Raw genomic sequence first — 19,600 nt, 5'->3', positions numbered from 1 at the left:
ACATTTTATCTGAAAGTAGAGCCATGGAGAAAAGAAACAATGGGACAAAAATGATGCTTTGATTTCAGACACCAAAGGATAATCTGTTTCGGCAGCTTTACCCCAGTATGTTAAGAATATATGCAAACCATCTATTATTTGGTCAAGGAGCTTCAACTGGGTATCTGCAGTTCCAGATTTTCAATGTCCTGCTCGGGTACAGCATTGGAACTGCAGTCATCCTACTGCTCAATGATTTCCACATGACAATGGGTGAGAAGCAAGGCAGAGATTTTCAGAAAAGATCAAGGGATCATGGTGTGCCCAACTTGAATATAAGTCTTCCTTTGTCTGTACTGAAAGTCCCAGCCAAACTCTGCAGGTCGAATTGTTTAATGGCTTGAATATTGAATATATATCAGAGGGTTTTAATGATTATTTTTTTCCAGGAACCATAGCACGATACATGATGGATTTCTTGCATAACTCCATTTTTTGCTAACTTCTCAGGTTTCAGAATCTGAATTTTTGAGATATATTCACAAACTACATGATCTCACACTTCCTGGTCATTACATTGAGGGAAAACAGTATGGGCTGCAGCATATGTGAGTGTTGCTCAGCTGCTCTTGTTTCTTCTATATCAAATTGGATGGCACTAGTAATGACATTTTTGGCATAGATTGTAGCCAGAATCACTGACTGGATGAAAGATACTTTAATATAATTTAACTTAGATTAGATTTAGATTTAGTTTAGTCTTAATTAGAATACAGCTGGAGAAGGACAGGTGTATCTTTACACTTGCCCTGCTTGTATGTGTCCTTAAAACTGAAGCCACTGTCTCCAGTTAGCCAGTATTTAGGTAAGTTTCTTCTGTAAAAGTGCTTTGTTATAGGCACCGTAAATAAACAAGACTGGCTTTAAAACTGCAGTTTAGTTTTTGTTGAATATGACTGCTTATTCATAGCAGCAAAATAAAATTCTTGCTATTAGTAAATAATTCTTGCTTTACCTTCTCCCATACTGTATACAGACAACAGATATTGCTTTAAAAATGGACAACGAAATGTAAAGGTCTAATTGTATAAAGGGATAGGAATGTAAACTTGCTTCTTTCTTTGGATATCTTTCTTTTTGAACTTTGTGTCTCTCTTTAAATGTGAAGTTATCAAATAACTACTTTCATAGATACTCTGAAAGCTTTCAGATTACACTTCAGATTTTAGTTATGTTCACTGTGATACACTATATGCCTATAAAAATTTAGGAAGAACAATAGTGCTTTTGGCTCCAGCACAGCAAGCACTCAGAATCAGGTTGAAGACTTTCAGTCATTTTTAAGTCAGTATGGGCATTAACATGTCAAAAGCTGAGGACTTTCTTAAGTAACGCAAGATATTAAAAGTATTAAATTGACGATTCTAAATTTTCCTATAATCACTCTCTGTGACTGATAACGTTAGCCATTAGAAGTTAAGTGGGGAAAAGCCTTCAGTTATACCTAACTGTTATGCACTAATCAGTTTTCCTCCCACATCTTCCAATGAACTTTTTTTTTTTAATTATTTTTTTGAATAAGAGATACCCTTTAAAAAAGATCCAGAGTGAAGGCAATAAAGGGCTAAAAGAAAATGAAGTACTTAAAGCTCTGGAGATTAGTTGGTCTGTATTTAATAAAATGTTGCACATAGTGCACTATAAACTTAAGTATCATCACTCTAGATGAATTAAAAATTTTAGACTACACTTCAGGAAAAATGCATTACTCATCTTTATCTATTTTTATGATAGAAATAAAAATACCTTTCAGGAGTATAGGTTGTGTCATCATAATATGTATTAGGCACTCTTCTCTCATGCCTAGTCCTCCTGAATATGGAATAAACAGCACAGGTATTTCAGGCATTTTAAAGGTTGTTTCTTTTATGTTGTGCTTTCTCTCACTGTATTTTTAAGATAGCAATGAACACAGAACACATTTATCTACTACATGTTCACCAGTATCTTCTGAACATATATTTTCATAAATAAGTCATTTTAAACTTCTACTTTCGAATTATATTCAGATACAATTCAGGAGTGAAAAGTTACATCAACAGGAAAACAGAATTTAAGCAACCAGGGAATTTCACTGAGAATAGGATATGGAGTCTGCAAAATTTCTGACTGGTAAAATGAAAGCCAAAGAACAGAATGGAAGCAGAAGTTTGTTTCCTTAAGTGAAGCAAAAGAAATTTGCAGCCTGAAATACACTGCACATTTTACACAAAATGTGCAGAAGTCACCTTTTACTGTCTTCCGAACTTAAACCTCAATGGATAAGTGAAAAAAATGAAAATAGCACAAAGTGTGGTGTCCTCAGTGACTAAGACGAGCTCTGAGATAGAAAAGTTGAGAAGTAATTTCATGCTATGAGAGGCTTTCAGAAGATATTTTTTGGGGAGGAACTACTAATATTGGTAAACCTAGAAAAACAGCATATTTTCATTTAAAAAACAATTGGATAAACATCTTGAGATCATTCTGTCATTGAGATGATGTCTATGTCAGACAATTTAAAATGGGTGAATGTCAAATTATGAATTAGCCTGCAATAATCCAGAAAACTGTGAATTGGGGGATACAAGTAAGAATGTAATTATAGCACTACTTGCCCAGCCATGATGTCAATTATATATATATATGATATATGTTCAATTTGAGTAGCTCTAGCAGTGTGAACTGATATCGGCTAGTGCTGCCACATTAAAAAGCCAAGAAAAACTGGAGTGGGGTACAGAGGTACAGAGAGTACTTAAGAAAGCCAGTATCCAAAGGGCAGTGCAGTCACTGACACTGCACATGTGCCTATTGTCTTTCTCAGATATATGTTGGAGTAAGCGTCTTGTCAACATTGCCTCCATTTCCTTTAGGAGGGAAATAGCTGGAGCCCTTCAAAAGGGGCAACTATCACAAAAAGAAATGTCAAAATGCCATAGACTAAGAACGAATTCAGAAATTCAGGTTCTTCATAATGGAAATTCATCATAGAAGTATAAAACTAAAGATTATCAAAGCTGATAAGCAGTAACTGAAACAAACACCAGTAGAGAAAGTACAAAAGAGAACCGAGTAGTCAACTCCTTGAGGAAAAAACTGCTTGAAGAGAACAAAAGAGTTAATGGGCTGGCTGTGAACGACTATCAGATACACAACCAAATGAGCCTGGAATAATAAAGAAGACAAGTAATTTTGACTGATGTATATCTGTCCTGTCTGTAGGACATCCACACTGGTGGATTTACAGTGATTTAACTCTGTTCCAGACGAAAGATTCTTCCATAAATGCTGGACATTATCGAACAATCTTTGCAATTTTGATGAATAGCAGAAGCTGGAAATAGTTATTCTACATGCTTTAAAAAGTGAAAATAAAAGATATTAAGAGAGGTTGCTGCTTCTATCAACATGACATTGATTAAGCAGATGGAACTAAGAAGATGTGACTAACACCTTGACCTGCAACAATAATGTATTTTAAGGCACTAAACCAGAAAAAAAAAAAAAAAAAAAAAAAAAAAAGTGTAAAGATAGATGAGGAAATGCTGTTTAAGAAGCATTTTTTCATGTATTTCCAAAACTTAAAGAAGAAGAAATTACTTAGGGTTTTGCAATGTATTATGAGAAATTGGATAAAGGTTATGCTTTAAATGGCCCTTAAATGCCTAGAAAACTACTGGCAGAAAATGAAAAAACAAAAAGGACAAAAAACTAGGAAAAATGATAGTAACTATGAGCTACTCAGAACAGCTCATATCCAGTAAGATGACTTGAGTAACAACGCTAACGTACTAACAGGGAGCCTGGAATCAAGAGGAGCAGAGGACCCAGGATCAGTTCATAGACCCAAGAATCTCAAGATACTGCTCTAACAGGGAGAAGAGGACATGCCATTTCATCTTACATTTTCCTCTCTGACCCAAGAGGAATTAACTTTAATAGGCCTTCTCATAAACAAAGCCCTGGAAAAGATTTACTCCATTGTATTGCTTAAATTCTGTCTTTTTCATCTTTCTGAACACTTTATTATCACTTTTGTCCTTAATTTTCATTGATCTTACTTTATTTTTTTTTTGATAAAGTAATTTTTGTAGAAACAAAGATGAATATTTGCAAGTCAAGTTTCTCAAACTAAGACAATTTAATAGCTGCAACTATCAGTAATATCTGAACAGTCACAGGTACAGCCAGAAATATGAAACAGGTTCAGATAAACCAATGCAAATGCCAGTCTATAACTAAGGCACATAGCAGTATATAAAGATTAACTATTGAAAAGTGTAACTATGAGCAATTTTCATTCCATATTTTCAGAAAACAAAATAAAAATCATTCTCCTTAATAAAGTTTTTATAGATGGGCTGAATTATTGAGTACGCACTTACTTCTTACCAGGTTTCATGCAAAACAGCATCATTTCAAATCAAATGTTAACTGAGTTCTAACGCTTATAATGTCTAATACATTGCAGAATTTTTCCAAAGCAATATTGCTTTAGAAGGAATAATTTTATGATATTGTAAGATTTTCAGACTCTATTTTTCTTCTGTATCAAAAGCTAGTTTTACACCTACTAAAAAATGGTTATATATGCCTTGAACCCTGAGCAAACCCTAACGAAATTGTCAGAGAAACTCATATCCAGATGGAAGTTATGAAGTTAATATATCAACAGTTCTTTAGTGCTCGGCATGAAAAATTTTATATAGAGCCTCTTGCAAAGCAATGGCCATATCAACCTTTATAACTACTATTTAAGATACGAAGCCACCACTTCCTTTTAAGTGGATTACAGTTTATTGGATTTATATTCTTATTCCTATCCATTCACAACCATGTAGTCTTTCTTCTGTTTTACAATATTTGCTGAAAATATCATAATCACAGTAGTATTTTTTGCATTTGTAGTGCAACAACAGCATGTCGTATTTCGTCTCTTAAAAGCAACTGTATTTCAACCATAATTACTTCGCAGAAATTATTATGGGCTTAACTTCTCTCTACATTATTTTTAGATATAAATAGGAATGCTGATTGTCTGTAATCACACACAGTCGTTGTGAATGTATACAAGTACTCATAAATTACAGAATAAGCGCTATATAAATATCTACAACATAAGCTTGTACTTGTATATTTCACTGTATTTTTCATTTTTCAGTTAAACAAAATATGAGATTTCAGAAAGACTCTATTTCTGTGTACTTTGAAGTAGATAAGTATTTCCTCATTATTTCAAAGAGAATAATAAGTACTAAAAGTGCTTTGAAAAATTCCAGCAAAAATAAAGGTTATACAAAGACCCTTATACATAATAACCATATAACCTAATTTATGAAACTGACTTCTATAAAATTCTTTAGCTTTTATTATAATTCTGCCATAGTACTGAGTCTTAAATATACACATACTCACAGAATAGCATAAAATACATCATGAAACTTCTTCACTGTGTGTATTTGTCACTAAAACATAGATCATACCCTTAGTTTGGAAACCAAACACAGTACTGTCAAAGTGCAAGAGGTAGAACTAACAATATGCTCCACATCAATTATACCTCTCAAGATCATAGTAAGCACCCTCAGAATAGGTACGGCACATCTTACGGGAGCGAAGTAATCTGATTGCATCTTCGCAAAAAAGAGGATACATTGTGTGATCCTGGCTGCCAAAACATAAAGGGTGAACACAATGAAAAGCAACACAAAGGTGAAATGAGGACAAAACAATATGAAAAGCAAGAAACTTAAACAACAGAATTACTTGAAGGATACTCAGCTGGAATTTTGGTGAATTTAGCAGAACTAATTTGAATTAGCAGTTTGTTGACTTGCATAATTTTATTTACTGACTTTTAAAAAGACATTGGAATAATGTGCAGATAGCCTCATGTTCATGTACTACCAATTGCAGTCCTTTGGCAGTGAAAAAAAAATAAAAAGGGAAGTATATGAAGAATTGTACAGTGATTGTCTACATACTATGTTAGGAAATTTAATGCTGATATTAACTCAGCACTTCCAAGTTTTCTACCACTACACACACACTCAGAAAAGCAGAAGTGGACATGTAGGTACATAGAAGTACATGCATGATCCACGCAGAGTCACACAGAGGAAAACATATACCTGGCATCTCTATGATGGTGATCTGTGGACTGGGTGTACCGGTAACGAGGTAAAGTAACATAATGACTGAGCAGATGGCAGGAAGAAAAAAAAAACAAATATGAGACAATAAGATGGAGAAGGAATGATACACTTCACACAACACAAGACATAAAAATCTGAGAATACAGGGGTTACATGTGTGTCTGAAAGCAATCTCCAGAAGTCATATTGCCCATTCCCTTGCCTGCAGGCAGTGATAACTTCAGTATGAACAATATCTTTGGCAGAGGTTTACTTTGTCTGAAAGGCTAACGCCAGTGGGAAACCTGCCAGTCTGCCCCCACACAGCAAGCTCTGGAGCTTTACTGTTTCTGAGGGTGTTCTTTAATATTTATCCTACTGTGATAAAAGATGAACCTGCATGAAACCCTCATTATTACTCAAAAAACTAATGAAGAGATATTCATCATATGACGTAACAGAACATACCAGAAAAGAAATCCATGCATTTCAAAATAACGAAAACAAGGTATTCACATTTTGTTTGTACTTTGAATAAAACTAAAACAAAACAAAACAAACAAACAAACAAAAAGTTTTTATACATTACAGCAGTAATTCTCAAGTTTTTAAAAATAACATTCTCAAGTTATTAAAAATAGACTATTACTTCTCTTTTAGTACAAATTATATGTACAATGTACAGAAAATATATATTTTTTAATATACTTTTTTCACAATTTACAATGAATTATTACAATGTAGAAGAGAGTCCCTGGTCTACAGCTCCTCTAAAGTTGGGGTATTTTAAAGTGATGTCTAGTAACAAAAGTCCACAGTAGAAGTACAAAACACTTTTACTTCTCATGTCTTAATTTGCTTGTAGCTAATGATCTTCTAGTAATCAGACAAATTGTTACTGGTAGCTATATTACTCATATTATCTTTGTCTCTTTTGTACATAGATAAAATATATCAATCAGCCACATCTAAATATTCCTTATAAGCATATTAGGATTGTAGTATATTAGGATATGTAGTATAAGAGATGTTTGTGTTCACTGCTTCCCAAACAAATGCAAAAGCACATAGCCACCACTATAAAAAGAGTGTAACTTAAGTCTCTGGTTATATAATTTATTTTCAGACAGGTTGGTACGTGAATGAGGAGCTGTACACCGTTCAGTGGGGCCCAATTTCACACAATTAGTTGAAAATTAGAAAGCAAAGCCCTAAGAAGGACTAATGATTAAGAAAATAATCACAGAGCTACACAGCAGGCTGTAAATTGTATTAGTGTCCTTGAACTAATATATGGACCTGAATACTAAAATTGGCCTACACGTAACAGCCAACAGTCATCATGCTGCCAAGAAGCATTAAAAAATAATTCTGTCATGTTCATAAAATTTCCTTTAGAACATATGCACACCCACAGGAAGAACAATCAAATAAAAATGTAGGAGTCTACCCTATAGCAGCTATGATACATGCAACAATGGCAAACATCTGCATATCAGTCTATATTCACCACTCTGTAGTTATTCACAGGCTACGTCTATAGGAACATGCCCTTAAATAATTTAGATGAAGCGCTGGAAGTAGGACTGCAAAACTGTTGCAAATATTAAATTACGCTTAATAAGTAATTTAGTGCTTCCATCTGGTAGATAGCAATTTGATGTTAACAATTTACTTTCACTTCCCCTTTTCTCTCTTCAGTGAATTGTTGACAAATTTTCTTGATAGTCTTTCAAAATCAAATAAATGCAATATATTCAAATAGTTGTTAAAAAGAAGAACTTTAAACAAAACTGAGACTTCAAGTGGTGGGTGTTGCAATATATGAATTTAATGGCAGTTGCTATTTGCACACAGCTTAACTTATTGTCCACAAGACAGAAAACCTCAGACTGTTCCCACCACTTACTGGTATACGAATGAAACACCAGCAGTAAATGCTTGGCTTCAGTTTTGACTCCTAACTACTTCCCAAATCCCCACTAAATTATCGTAGGTGCCTGATCTCTGGTATCAAGTTTTGTCCTAATAGAAACTCAGAGCTCTAGAGCTCTTATCAAGTCCCAAGACTTTTGCTTGGGACTTTTTAAATTCAGGAATTTACAATCAGAGTAAGCTGCCATTTAGATATAACCACATATACAGTCTGATATATAATAAACTTTGACAAGTTTGATATATGCTTTCTTACCACTCAAAACTCTGCTTGTCCATACATCGACTTCAAGTAAGCATTACTTTATACTCGACCTGGTCCTCTGGCACTGTTAGCTATTTATACTTTTCCCTATTGTTTAGAACAGGTTATACGTGCTACCTAATTTATAATGTATAAGAATGCATTATAATATGTTCTTACAAGTGCAACACAAAAAAAATAAAATAAGACCATGTTTGAATTCATTAAGAGGAAAAATTAGTTCTACACATGAGTGTGTAGATGAATGTGTAGAACTGTGTCTCCAGTAGCTTACTGGAGTTCATCATAAATCAAGTAATTCATCATAAATCAAGAATATATAGCCTAAATAGTCTGTAGCATTTTCATAATATGCACCTTTTCTAGCTGCAATAATCATATTACATGTATTATTCATGTAAGTATGTCTCTCTCCTTCTCTGGAAATGATTTCCATTGATGTACCATAATATTGTGCCATAAATTATGCAAGCTAATCAAGAAAGGAAAGGTGCATGCCATATCTGTGTTGAAGACAGAATGACTGACATCATTTAGGTCAAAATATGATAGGATGCACATTAGGAGGCTGCAGATTGTTCTGTGGTTTATGTATTTCAGCATGCAGAGCAAAAGGTTTAAATGCTGTCTGTCTTCTGAGCATCCAGTCAATACTCTTATTTGTTTTGTTGCTATTATACTTTATGTCTTGAGCTTCAAATATATTTTATAGATTTTTATAAATATGTTAACAGCAAAACACCAGAGATGCCCATGACTTACCTACTTCCCCCTGCTGAAAACTAAGACATGCAAAACTTTGATTTGGCTAACAGCCAGTCTAGAACTCCTAAAAGCATAATGTAAGTAAGTCATTACGTAGTAAAATCATAATGTAACTGGTTGCTCCCATTAAGCTGTGCATTACCTCAGTGCAAAACAACTCCAAAATGTTCCAGACCTGAACCCAAAATAAAAATGTCTTTTGAGCTGTTCATGAAAATCATGATCTCGTGCACATGCAGGTAGGAATGCATGGAAGACCACAGAGACATGGCCATGTTTTAAACACAGCAGATTTTTAAAAAGAAACAAGACCTCCAAGATACTTTTATTTGGCAACCTCCATTTAGATTTGCAGCCTTTTAGCACACACTCCTTATTTTCTACATTATAGTACTCAAAAGTAGGCAAAAGAATGTCAAACGATCGTATGGCAAAATAAAAATTTAAGTCTGCAGCCTCACAAATTTCTGAAACATTGCATATTTTGCTACAGAGAGGGCAATCTGCAGCAGTTATCATTTCACTTACATTAAAGTAAGGAAATCTGATGAGTCTGATGAGGAAGTACTATAGCTTTTGCAATGCTGCCAGTTACATAAACACACACACACAATTTCTCTCTCTCCCCTGCATCAGGTGGAAACAGATTTCCACTATTCTGACAACACAGTTCCACAGGTATAGGCAAGCATTATAATGCCTGTTTTTTGTTTTTTTTTCTTTTTCAGTGAACAGAAAGTGATGGCTTAAAATTTTCTGTTTTCACTCACCTATTTGTCCATTTCCTCACACCTTCATAAAATTCAGTAAACCATGAGGGTAACAAAACAGATATCAGTAATTCAGATTGCCTAATTCTATTATTTAGTAACCAGGCACAGGCTTCATATAACAAACCAGGCTCAGAAGCATATTGAAAGCACACACATGTACACAGAGTGCCTCACTGCACCCCACACTCCGTTCCCTCCTGTTCTTACTGTGCAAGGGGACTTGAACTTGGTCTTTACTGCTTGGGATACTTCATTCAACAGTGAAGATGAGGCATTAGAAGGTTAGCCATTGCTTTCAATGTTAATTCTCTGTGACCAGCTCTCACCATTTAATTAATATTCCAGCTTCCATATGAGACTGGGAAGTTGATTCCCAAGTATTTCTGTGGAAATGGAACGCCTGGACTACACTTACATCCTGACTGTCTTGTGCTTATTGCAAAGTCCGTAAGTAATTCTGAATGCAAAACAAGAGTGTTTGTTCCACTGCTAGAGCTTGCATGAATCAAATTAGGTTGACACAAGAAAATTCTATCATCCACTTATTGTTCATCCATTTATGATCATCCATTTTTTCTAATCTATTATTCAATAGCAATTTTTAAGTGATACACTAGGGAGATCCTAGGAGAACACAACTATAATCCCTTCTTAGTAGCACTCTTTACACTTTTTTGTGGTTTAACAGCAAAGTTTGATATATTTAAAAGCTTGGTGCTTGAAATTAAAATAATCTCTAACTAAACTAAAAATGTGTGTCTTTCTGCTTTTTTAAATAATCTGATTTCCACTTCTAACTTTTCACTAGTTGGTTTTGAGGGAATGTGCACATTGCCATCAGCCTTGAGGTTATTTAGACATTCTCATACTCAGTTGCATTTAACTCCTTAGTACCATATGTGTTAGACAACTCTATGCTGAATTACCTAGAAAAGGAAGGAAGAAAGGTTCTTACACATATTTGCTGCCATATTTTAACTTAGCAACTGAGCCTGTCAACAAGAAGGTACTTTGAAAAAGTCCCTTTTTTTGCAAACAGCTCCAAGGTATAAATGGACCGTGGAAACAGCAAACCATCAGAGCAGTGGGAAAGCAAAGTAGGATTTTTTTTTTTCACAGAGGTGGGTGTGGAACAAAATAAGGATGACAAGAAAAAAGTTTATAAACCTGTTTAGAAGTTCAGTTTCTCAACTTCAAACTGCCTGCATTTCCACCAGTTTTCACAGTTAATGCTATTGAAGTGTTATTCCAAGGACTTGTGCACACACCATCCTTTTTTATGTAACACAGATAGTATCAGAGAAATATTCAGTAACATAATTTGAAGTCTGATAATCTTTCCACTCCTAAAACCACTGCTAATTAACAATGAATATAAAATGTTATAAATGCCTGGGACTAGTCTTTTTCTATTATTGTGTTGTCTAGGCCCTAGTTGCTTCAGAGACTGTATGTTGCAACAGAGGTATACTTAGTCAACAACCTAATTGCCTAGCCAACCACTAGCCATGAAGGAACAGAACTTCTGCATTTTGGAAAATACAGATGACATACCTCTACTCAGAGATCCAGAACATACCTAACAAGCAAACATCTACTCATCAAGAATGGTCGTGAAAATTCAATACTTCCATCACTGACAAATTTCTGACATTTTTCTCATGTGTTCTGAAAAAAACTAGATTTGCTTTCTTTTTAACCCAAGGCAGTTCAGTACGGGACATTTGATTAAATGATGGGAAAAACTGCAATGCTGTATTTCAGACCACTTATCAGAGCTATGCATATATGTGGGAGGCAGCAAGCAAACTCACACAGTGAACAAACCCAAAAATGTTCCATGAGGTGTACGCAGGCTCTAAGGATAAGTTTAGACACTGTCAAGGAAGACTGGTCTTACTATCAATTTAGTATTATCCCAAGAGCATTCTGTTTGCTTTTTTTATTATTTTTTTTAATTTATTCTAAAGAAACAGCTTAGAATCCTTTAGTTATTTCCATCTGTATAAAAATCAGCTAGTCTTATCAGCCAATGCTTTTATAGCATTTTTCCGCAGCATAAACAGAAATATTAAATATTTTAATGAAAAAAGGAGGTTCAACTATGTCATACTTGTGATTTCCTGACCTGAAGACAATGAGGTGGAAAGGATCTTAGAAATATTTTTGTAACTGCACAAAGGCACTACCGCAATTAATCCAGCAAAATTAACTATAATAGCAAACTAGAGCTTGCAATTCTGTTTTATATCATTAAAATTCATACAGGTTGCTACAGTTTCGTTCATTGTTTAGGTAGTTCGATTAGGCAAAACATTAGTCATGTGCTTCTAAACACAAAGACCCCAATTTCATTCTACTGCATACTGCTATAATAGCTAATTTTATCATCAAATGTCTCATGAAATTTAGAAAAGACAAACACAGTCCTAGAATATACTTTTGTTATGTCTTTTAATTGGACTGTATACAATAGGAGTATTATGTTATTACTGAGCTCAAATTATTTTTATGTCTCTTTATTCAGCAGCAAAAATGACCAAGTCCATTGTTAATTTTTTGAGGTATTCAGTACTTAGAGAATTTATTAATATAGTGCATAAAATATTTTAATAAAAAAGGACAACTAAGCTATTTGTTTTTTATAGCATAATTTGTCACAGATTTTTCAGTTTCCCTCTTAGCAAAGGTAAACAGCGTTCACTGTTTTGTCAGCCTTGTGCACACTGTATATTTTTAAATGAGTAAGGAAATGCTCACCTGTAGGATTAGGTAAGTGATTTTTATCTATTTTAGAGAGCTACCACTTTGAAGTATTTCACACTGATGAATGCAGGCTACATCTGTTTCTAATTCCTGTCAGATATTTACCTCTCTCTGTCCGGAGAGTAGTGGTCATCTATTACACGGTGTCTTTCCATTCGGTTCAGGGTATTGTAATGAGCAGGAGTAGATCGTGTCCCTCGTGGTCCCTGATCCACATTCCGACTAGGGATAAAAGACAGCAGATTCTGAATTCTGGGTGCAGCTGGGCCACATCCCCTCACTCGTTTGTACAGACACTTGTTAGCAAACATGAAGGAAATGAGATGGGTTAGCTGACCTGTCTTTTGTATGTTTTCATGCTCACATAATTTAAAATCTCAAGGCAATTTTTTTTTTCTGCAGACAAAGGTGATAACCCCATTGGTAAGGATAGAGCTTTTTTGTTTTGCTTTGATATTTGTTTGGTTTGGAAATGAGAGAGTATCAATTATTTATTAGAATGGTAAGTTTTAATCAAAAATTCCTTAGTCTTTCCAAATATGTACATTCAGTGAAAATTACCTTCCCAGCTGAAACATATACTGTAAAGAATTTCTGAAGAGCTCTTGAGCCTGGTAATACTATAAACATGTAAACTGTATTAACACACAATTACTACTGCTGGCTGTTACAGTACAGTGCAGCCTGATAAAAACATGTCATCTAAACAAAAGAGCTGATTTTTCTTTTTATTTTTTTGAGTGGAAAGCTTGTTCTGTAATCTCATTATTATAGAATCTGAAAAAGACAGAATTGATAATTAAACTTTTTAAATTTCTAATAGCAACTATAAGTGGCACACTTAGCGCAGACTTGGTTCAAGAGCATCAATCATCTGTTTGGTTTTGTTCTGTGTGAGACCAAAGCCTTGTCTATAGATTGCTTTACTCAGTTTAGCCATCAATACTGACTGAATCACACTAAATTCACTTTTCTGCTTTGTAAAACAAATTTACAAGAATGGCAAGACAGGAAGGCAACAGTTATATGTGACAGTTATTGGATAGTTAAATCATGATTGATCTGTTTGGATCTGAATAACAGGGTATGCGTGCTTCCCTCCAAGTAAATTCACATTTTAGGTCAAGAAATTCTGTTTCCCATTCTGATCTGCGGTCTTCCCTAATGTGGGCCTCATTTCTCTTTTATTCCAGTTTCTGTGTTCCTTTTTGTCCCTTTGTCTGTCCTTTTGGTTACTATCATCCTTACCTTCTGTCATTTGCCAGTCCCTGGCAAGTGTCAACATCCACATGCATCCTTCACCACAGGCTATGCTATTAATTATTTCTGCACAGAAGTGCTATATAAAGATGTTGCACTATTTGCTTTTGCTGTTAGCTCTACTCCACTTTTAATAAATTAATTGGACATCGTGCAGGGCAACGTGCCCTAGATGGCCCTCCTTGAGCAGGGGGTCAGACCAGATGGCCACCAGAGGTCCCATCCAACCATTCTGTGATTTCTCCACTTTGGGTCTCATGAAGCCAAATTTGAAGTTGACTTTAACTACTAAATATTCTATTTTCCATATCAAAAGTAGGTATAATTCTTCCACCTTCCACTCTACAACCATCTGGCACATAACTCCTTCTCTGTACATGTTTTAACCACCTCATTTATACCAAAATGATGTATACCAAAATACCTTTACCACACAGTTGGATTATTTCATGCATATTTTTACTTTAAAATGGATGCTGAGCGGTACTCTGTTGTTCTCTGTTGACTTTTCTACCTTTTCCACCAGCAATCAATTCTCATCCACAGTCTCTCTTTTTATTCAGGTTTCAAAAAAACAAACAAAAAACGTGCATTTTTCTGTCTGTAGTGTTATTTTTTGCTATTCAGCCCTTCTTTTGACTGAAATATTAAAGCTTTATCAAGTCGTCATTTGTTTGCAAAAATTCCCAAAGATCAGATATTTGTTCTTTGCCCACACAATCAGAACTCCTGCCCAAACTATTAGTCTTAGTCCTGAAATCCCAGTACCATCCTGTCTGCTTAAACAGCTTTCATTAAGATTGTGCTCTAGGCTTACTGCTCCAAATAAATATTTTCTTCTTTAGATTTCTTTGCTATATCAGATTCTGACTTCATGCTGCTTTTTAACTTCCTACACAACTATATTTATTGTACTTCAAGCAAAGTGTTAAAACTGTATCAGTTCTCTCTCACTCTGCTATGGATACCTTTGTTTGCCAGATTTAATATTTACCAGGAAATTACATGCTTTCTCCAATGGAACTTGTTATATAAGAAAAGTTGCTTTCACACTTCATTTATCCATTCCTTTGAAACTCCTTCTTGCAGCTGATAGAACATGCATGGAGTGAAGCAACCAAGTAACACACAAGCAGATGAAAAGGTATAATTGCAGCTGGTGATGGTGGAGAATATTGAGCATCCTACTAGATTTACCACACCTTTTCAGCCTAGTCACTTTCTATGGACTCACAGAGTCATGTAGGTTGGAAAATACCTTCAGGATCAGCAAGTCCAACTATTACCCTAACCTACTGAGTCCCGTCACTAACCCGTGTCTCCTAGTGTCATGTCCACAGGTCTCTTAAATACCTCCAGGGATAGTGGCTCCACCACTTCGCAGGGCAGCTTGTTCCAATGCTTGACCACCCTCTCGGTGAGGAATTTCTTCCTAATATCCAAAACAAACCTCCCCTGGCACAACTTGAGACTGTTTCCTTGCATCCTATCACTTGCCACCTGAGTAAAAAGGCCAACACTCTGCTCACTGCAACCTCCTTTCAGGTAGTTGTAGAGAGCAATGGCATCTCCTCTCAGCTTCATGTTCTCCAGACTGAACAACCCCAGTTCCCTCAGTCACTCTTCCTAAGTCTTGTCTGCTGGTCCCTTCACCAGCTTCACTGCTCTTCTCTGCACATGCTTGAACAACTCAATATCCTTCTTGTAAAGAAGGGCCCAAAACTGAACACAATATTCAAGGCACGGTCTCACTAGTGCAGAGTAGAAGGGGACAACAAACACTTTCTTAGTCCTGGTAGCCACACTATTTGTGATACAGACCAGGATGTTATTGGCTTCTTGGACACCTGGGCACACTGCTGGCTCATGTTTTGCCAGCTGTCAACCAGCATTCCCAGCTCTTTTTCTGCTGGGCAACTTTGCAGCGACTCTTCCCAAAGCCTACAGCACTGCATGGGGCTGTAATGACCCAAGAGCAGGACCTGACACTTACCCTTGTTGAATGTCGTGCAATCATATTCAGCCCACTGATCCAGCTTATCTGGATCCCTCTGCAAAGCCTTTCTACCCTCCAGCAGATCAACAGTCCTGCCTAACTTGGTACTGTTTATTTATTGAGGGTGCACTTCATCCCCTCATCCAGATCATTACAGTCGCCCTCATCTTGCTTCTTTGAATGCACTTTTAGAAAAAGCTAAACATGATGTTGTTCAGTGCCTGTCTAAACTCCATCCTGATCTAGTCAAAATCACATAGCCCGTTACATGCATTAGCTGAAAACGTTACAGGAGTCTTCTACTGTTCTATTTAAGACTTTTTAACCTGTTCTCACCTCTGCATTGGTGAACTTTAAGGGCTTCAAGCTATACACATTTAGTAACAAAATCCAGTAGAAGGACTGAGGACTGCAAAATAACTTAATATGATATAACAGCACCCTGAGCTTCTGTGACCCAAGAGCTCTTGTCTGCAGAGGCATCAATCAGTAACTGAAATCTCTGCATGTGCAACATGCTCACTGCAGTTAGAACATACCTGTAGCAGCACATACATAACAAACTCAGCTAAGCACGGTGGAAATGTGATTAACAATGCTTACAGCTTTGCCAGATACAGCTAGATTTTCATTAGAGTTAAAAAAGGCATTTCTGTAATTCAAAGACTATGCTTCTTCTTTTCTACAAAGTCTCAAGTTCAAGCAACCCAATTCTCTAGGCTCTACAAATCCTCAAAGAAATTATTTGGGGTATAGGCAGGGAAATATTAGATATTGACTGTGACATTGTAGGAAACAGCTGAAGTGGTTTACTCTGTAAGTTCAAAATTATATTTAAAGTATTAGCTTTAAGAAAGTCAGGAAGCAAGAAGCATCTCATACACATACAGAACACAAAATAACAAGAAAATTAAAAGGCCTTTCAATGGTGCAAGACAAGTAGTAATTACTAGCTTGCGTAGAAATTCTGCCCAAAATGCACACAGCACCCACACCCCCCCACACACACAAAGAGAGACAGAGAAAAGAGAAAGGAAAAAAAGGTTTTGCTCACATTTATGTCTGTATCTCATAAAAGTAACTCCAGGAGAGTTAGCACAGGCAATTACTTAGTCTGAAATTAGTATAGTTGAAATCAGAATAGACCCCACTGTGTCTACTATTTATCTAATTACCAGCATGTCTCATTTAAAGCAAGGCTGTATTTATGTAGGCTTTTAGATTTCAAGTAGAAACTTACAGTTTCTGCCTGTTAGCTGTCTGTGATGATATGGGATAATTTGGAATCCTAATACTTCACTAATGGAAAATGATATCATTTAGTCTGTATCTGTTAGGGGAAATGGTAAGTAAACACAGAAGTAAGAGAATATGAAGTCAAGAGAATTTTAAGCTAACAGAAAGAACAGGAATAACAGAAAAGAAAGCAGAACACAAGAATCAGAATGGCTGTAGAAGAAAGGAATACATACACGTACCTTATTGGGAATATTGGATGCCAAATCTTCAGTATTAAATGACAGTTGTGAACATTACCTTACTCCTTTTATTCCAGCTGCATTAGAGTAATTTGAAAACCTACCCATACATAGTAAAAAAAAAATACTGGAACATGGGCTTCACTCCCCTTTACATCTATATTTCTGCTTCCTCTTAAGAAAACTTATCCATGCAGGAAAATTCTTACTTCCTACTTAAACAATATATTTAATGAAATAGTAGTAATTAACCAATTCATCAGCTTTTGGAAGAAATGTCCTGATCTTTTGTTTTACAAGATAAAAAACTATCAGAAGCTTCTCAAGATCAAGAGCTGACATTTTTCAGTATAAAATTGTATGTGTGTCAATTTACTACTGATACTTTAAAAGTCTGAAAAAACAATGTAGAAAGAAAGCTACTATGGGCAAGAAGTATGGCACTCCCAGGGTCTTAATTCTGCACAGATAAAAGGATTGAAAATGCCACTGACAAACACTGAGAAAATGTCAAACCATCACATGCTATAAAGCACCTTCTAAATACCTCTTGAAAACAGAAATCTAGAGAAGAATTTTTCTTTCCTTTGATACAAAATCAGGTGAATTTCTAGACATCAACATAATGTAAGAAAAACATTGGCTTTACATAATTTCATAAGATCTATTTAATTTAATCCCATTTTGAAGGTCAGGAGATTCTTTCCAATATTTTCACAGGATTTTCACAGGATCAACAGCACGTAAATTTATACACTGAATGTTCGAACAGCAATTTACCTTTGTGGGGGAGGGACACTAGGAGACCACGATCTAGTCCGTCCTATACTATCTCCACGGTGAGGGGACCCTGATCGAGAGCAATGATTAGATGACATAACTTGTTCTGGCACTGATAGCGTTGAACTCTGAAGATCTCTCCCATTATGTCGATAATCTAAAAAGAAATGGAAATATTCAATAAATCTGAAATTGCACTTTTTATTTTCCTACCACATATGTAGCAGTCATAAGCATGATAAATGACGGCCTTTGATCAAGAATGGTGTCACTTATGTTTCTCAGCTTCTGTAATAAAAATATTTTTGCAAAGATTTATGATTTTTTGCTTGGTTTAAATACAGCCATCATTCCTACAATTACAGTTTAAAAGTATAGAAATAAATTGCCATGCACCAATCTGGCCATTTATGGTAATCTGTGGTCAGAATGATGCGTTAATAGAAAAACTAGGTAAACAGACTTTTCCTTAAAATAACATATAAAATTATATCGTAATAGTTTTATAAATGTATGATATTATGATACATCACACAGAAATGTCCACAATTCAAAACGAATCCAAAGTTTAGTTTTAAAGGTTGGGATAGTAAACTACTAGAGAGATACAGAGTTTGAGTTCATGAAAGATTTCTGTTTCAGAGAATTAAAGTAAAAATGACTCAGTGACATGGGATTTTACTCCTGGGTGTGAACCTAAGCAACCTTCTATGATAACATGATTCTTGTGTAGCTAAGGTTACACAGACACACACTTACATCCTGGAGCTAATCTTGGCTTAGGACAATAAGAGACACAAATTGTTCTAAGCAAAAGCCTTCCCAATTTCAATAGTTTAAAAGGCTACTGCATGGCCATTTTACATAGGTTTTTAAGAAAAATATTTTTTTTAAAGCTGTATGTATTAAAATAGCTCTCTGCATCTGATCACACAACTTGAATTCACCGGTCCAGTGGTTTTTCACCACTCACTGAAAAAATGATACCAAGTATGTAATAGTTTCATGAAAGTTTCCACAAATATTGTGAGGATCAAATTAATGTATGATGATAACAAATGGAAGAATTGCAAATCTTAACCTGATGATAATGTTTTGCAGAAATAGGTCGTCAAAAAGCTCCTGACAGCTATGACAAGTGACATAGCGTTTCATTCTGAAGACAGTAACCAAGTAAAAAAAAATGGTTAGAGAGATCTCCCTGACACTAGAAAATTCTGGTTCATAAAGCTGCAATTCTTTCCCTGTGAAAAGCTTCTCAGATTCCAAGAGTATTTGGTCTTCTATCATATTATTCATAGTTTTATTCCTGGAAAACCTTTAGCAAGCAGCTGAGCAAAACCTCATTAATTCATTCCATTTCATGGTTCCAAGAATGTTCAATACTTCCAATTAAGTATTACTAAGTATTACTACTCCTATTCATT

The 19,600-nt window shown here is 35.3% G+C and overlaps 1 protein-coding gene across 31 annotated transcripts in view; it reads right to left on the bottom strand.

Moving 5' to 3' along the window:
* Positions 1-19,600, bottom strand: part of RIMS2 (regulating synaptic membrane exocytosis 2) — a 448,070-nt gene that overhangs the window by 139,187 nt on the left and 289,283 nt on the right. For 26 of the 31 annotated variants that reach the window (XM_084510614.1, XM_084510618.1, XM_084510636.1 and 23 more), the window contains 2 exons: positions 18,174-18,330; positions 12,765-12,881 (listed from right to left, as the gene is read on the bottom strand). In XM_084510614.1, the coding sequence (XP_084366740.1) occupies positions 12,765-12,881; positions 18,174-18,330 (274 nt within the window). Of the gene's footprint in view, positions 1-1,785; positions 1,852-5,581; positions 5,690-6,152; positions 6,219-12,764; positions 12,882-18,173; positions 18,331-19,600 lie in introns of all 31 variants that reach the window. The other 5 variants (XM_084510622.1, XM_084510643.1, XM_084510616.1 and 2 more) reach the window with 2 other exon arrangements.

Source organism: Aythya ferina (assembly GCF_964211825.1).
Source record: "Aythya ferina genome assembly, chromosome: 2".
NCBI classification, from domain to species: Eukaryota; Metazoa; Chordata; class Aves; order Anseriformes; family Anatidae; genus Aythya; species Aythya ferina.
Note: the sequence above shows the minus strand (reverse complement) of the source record. Positions and strands in the feature narration are given on the sequence as shown.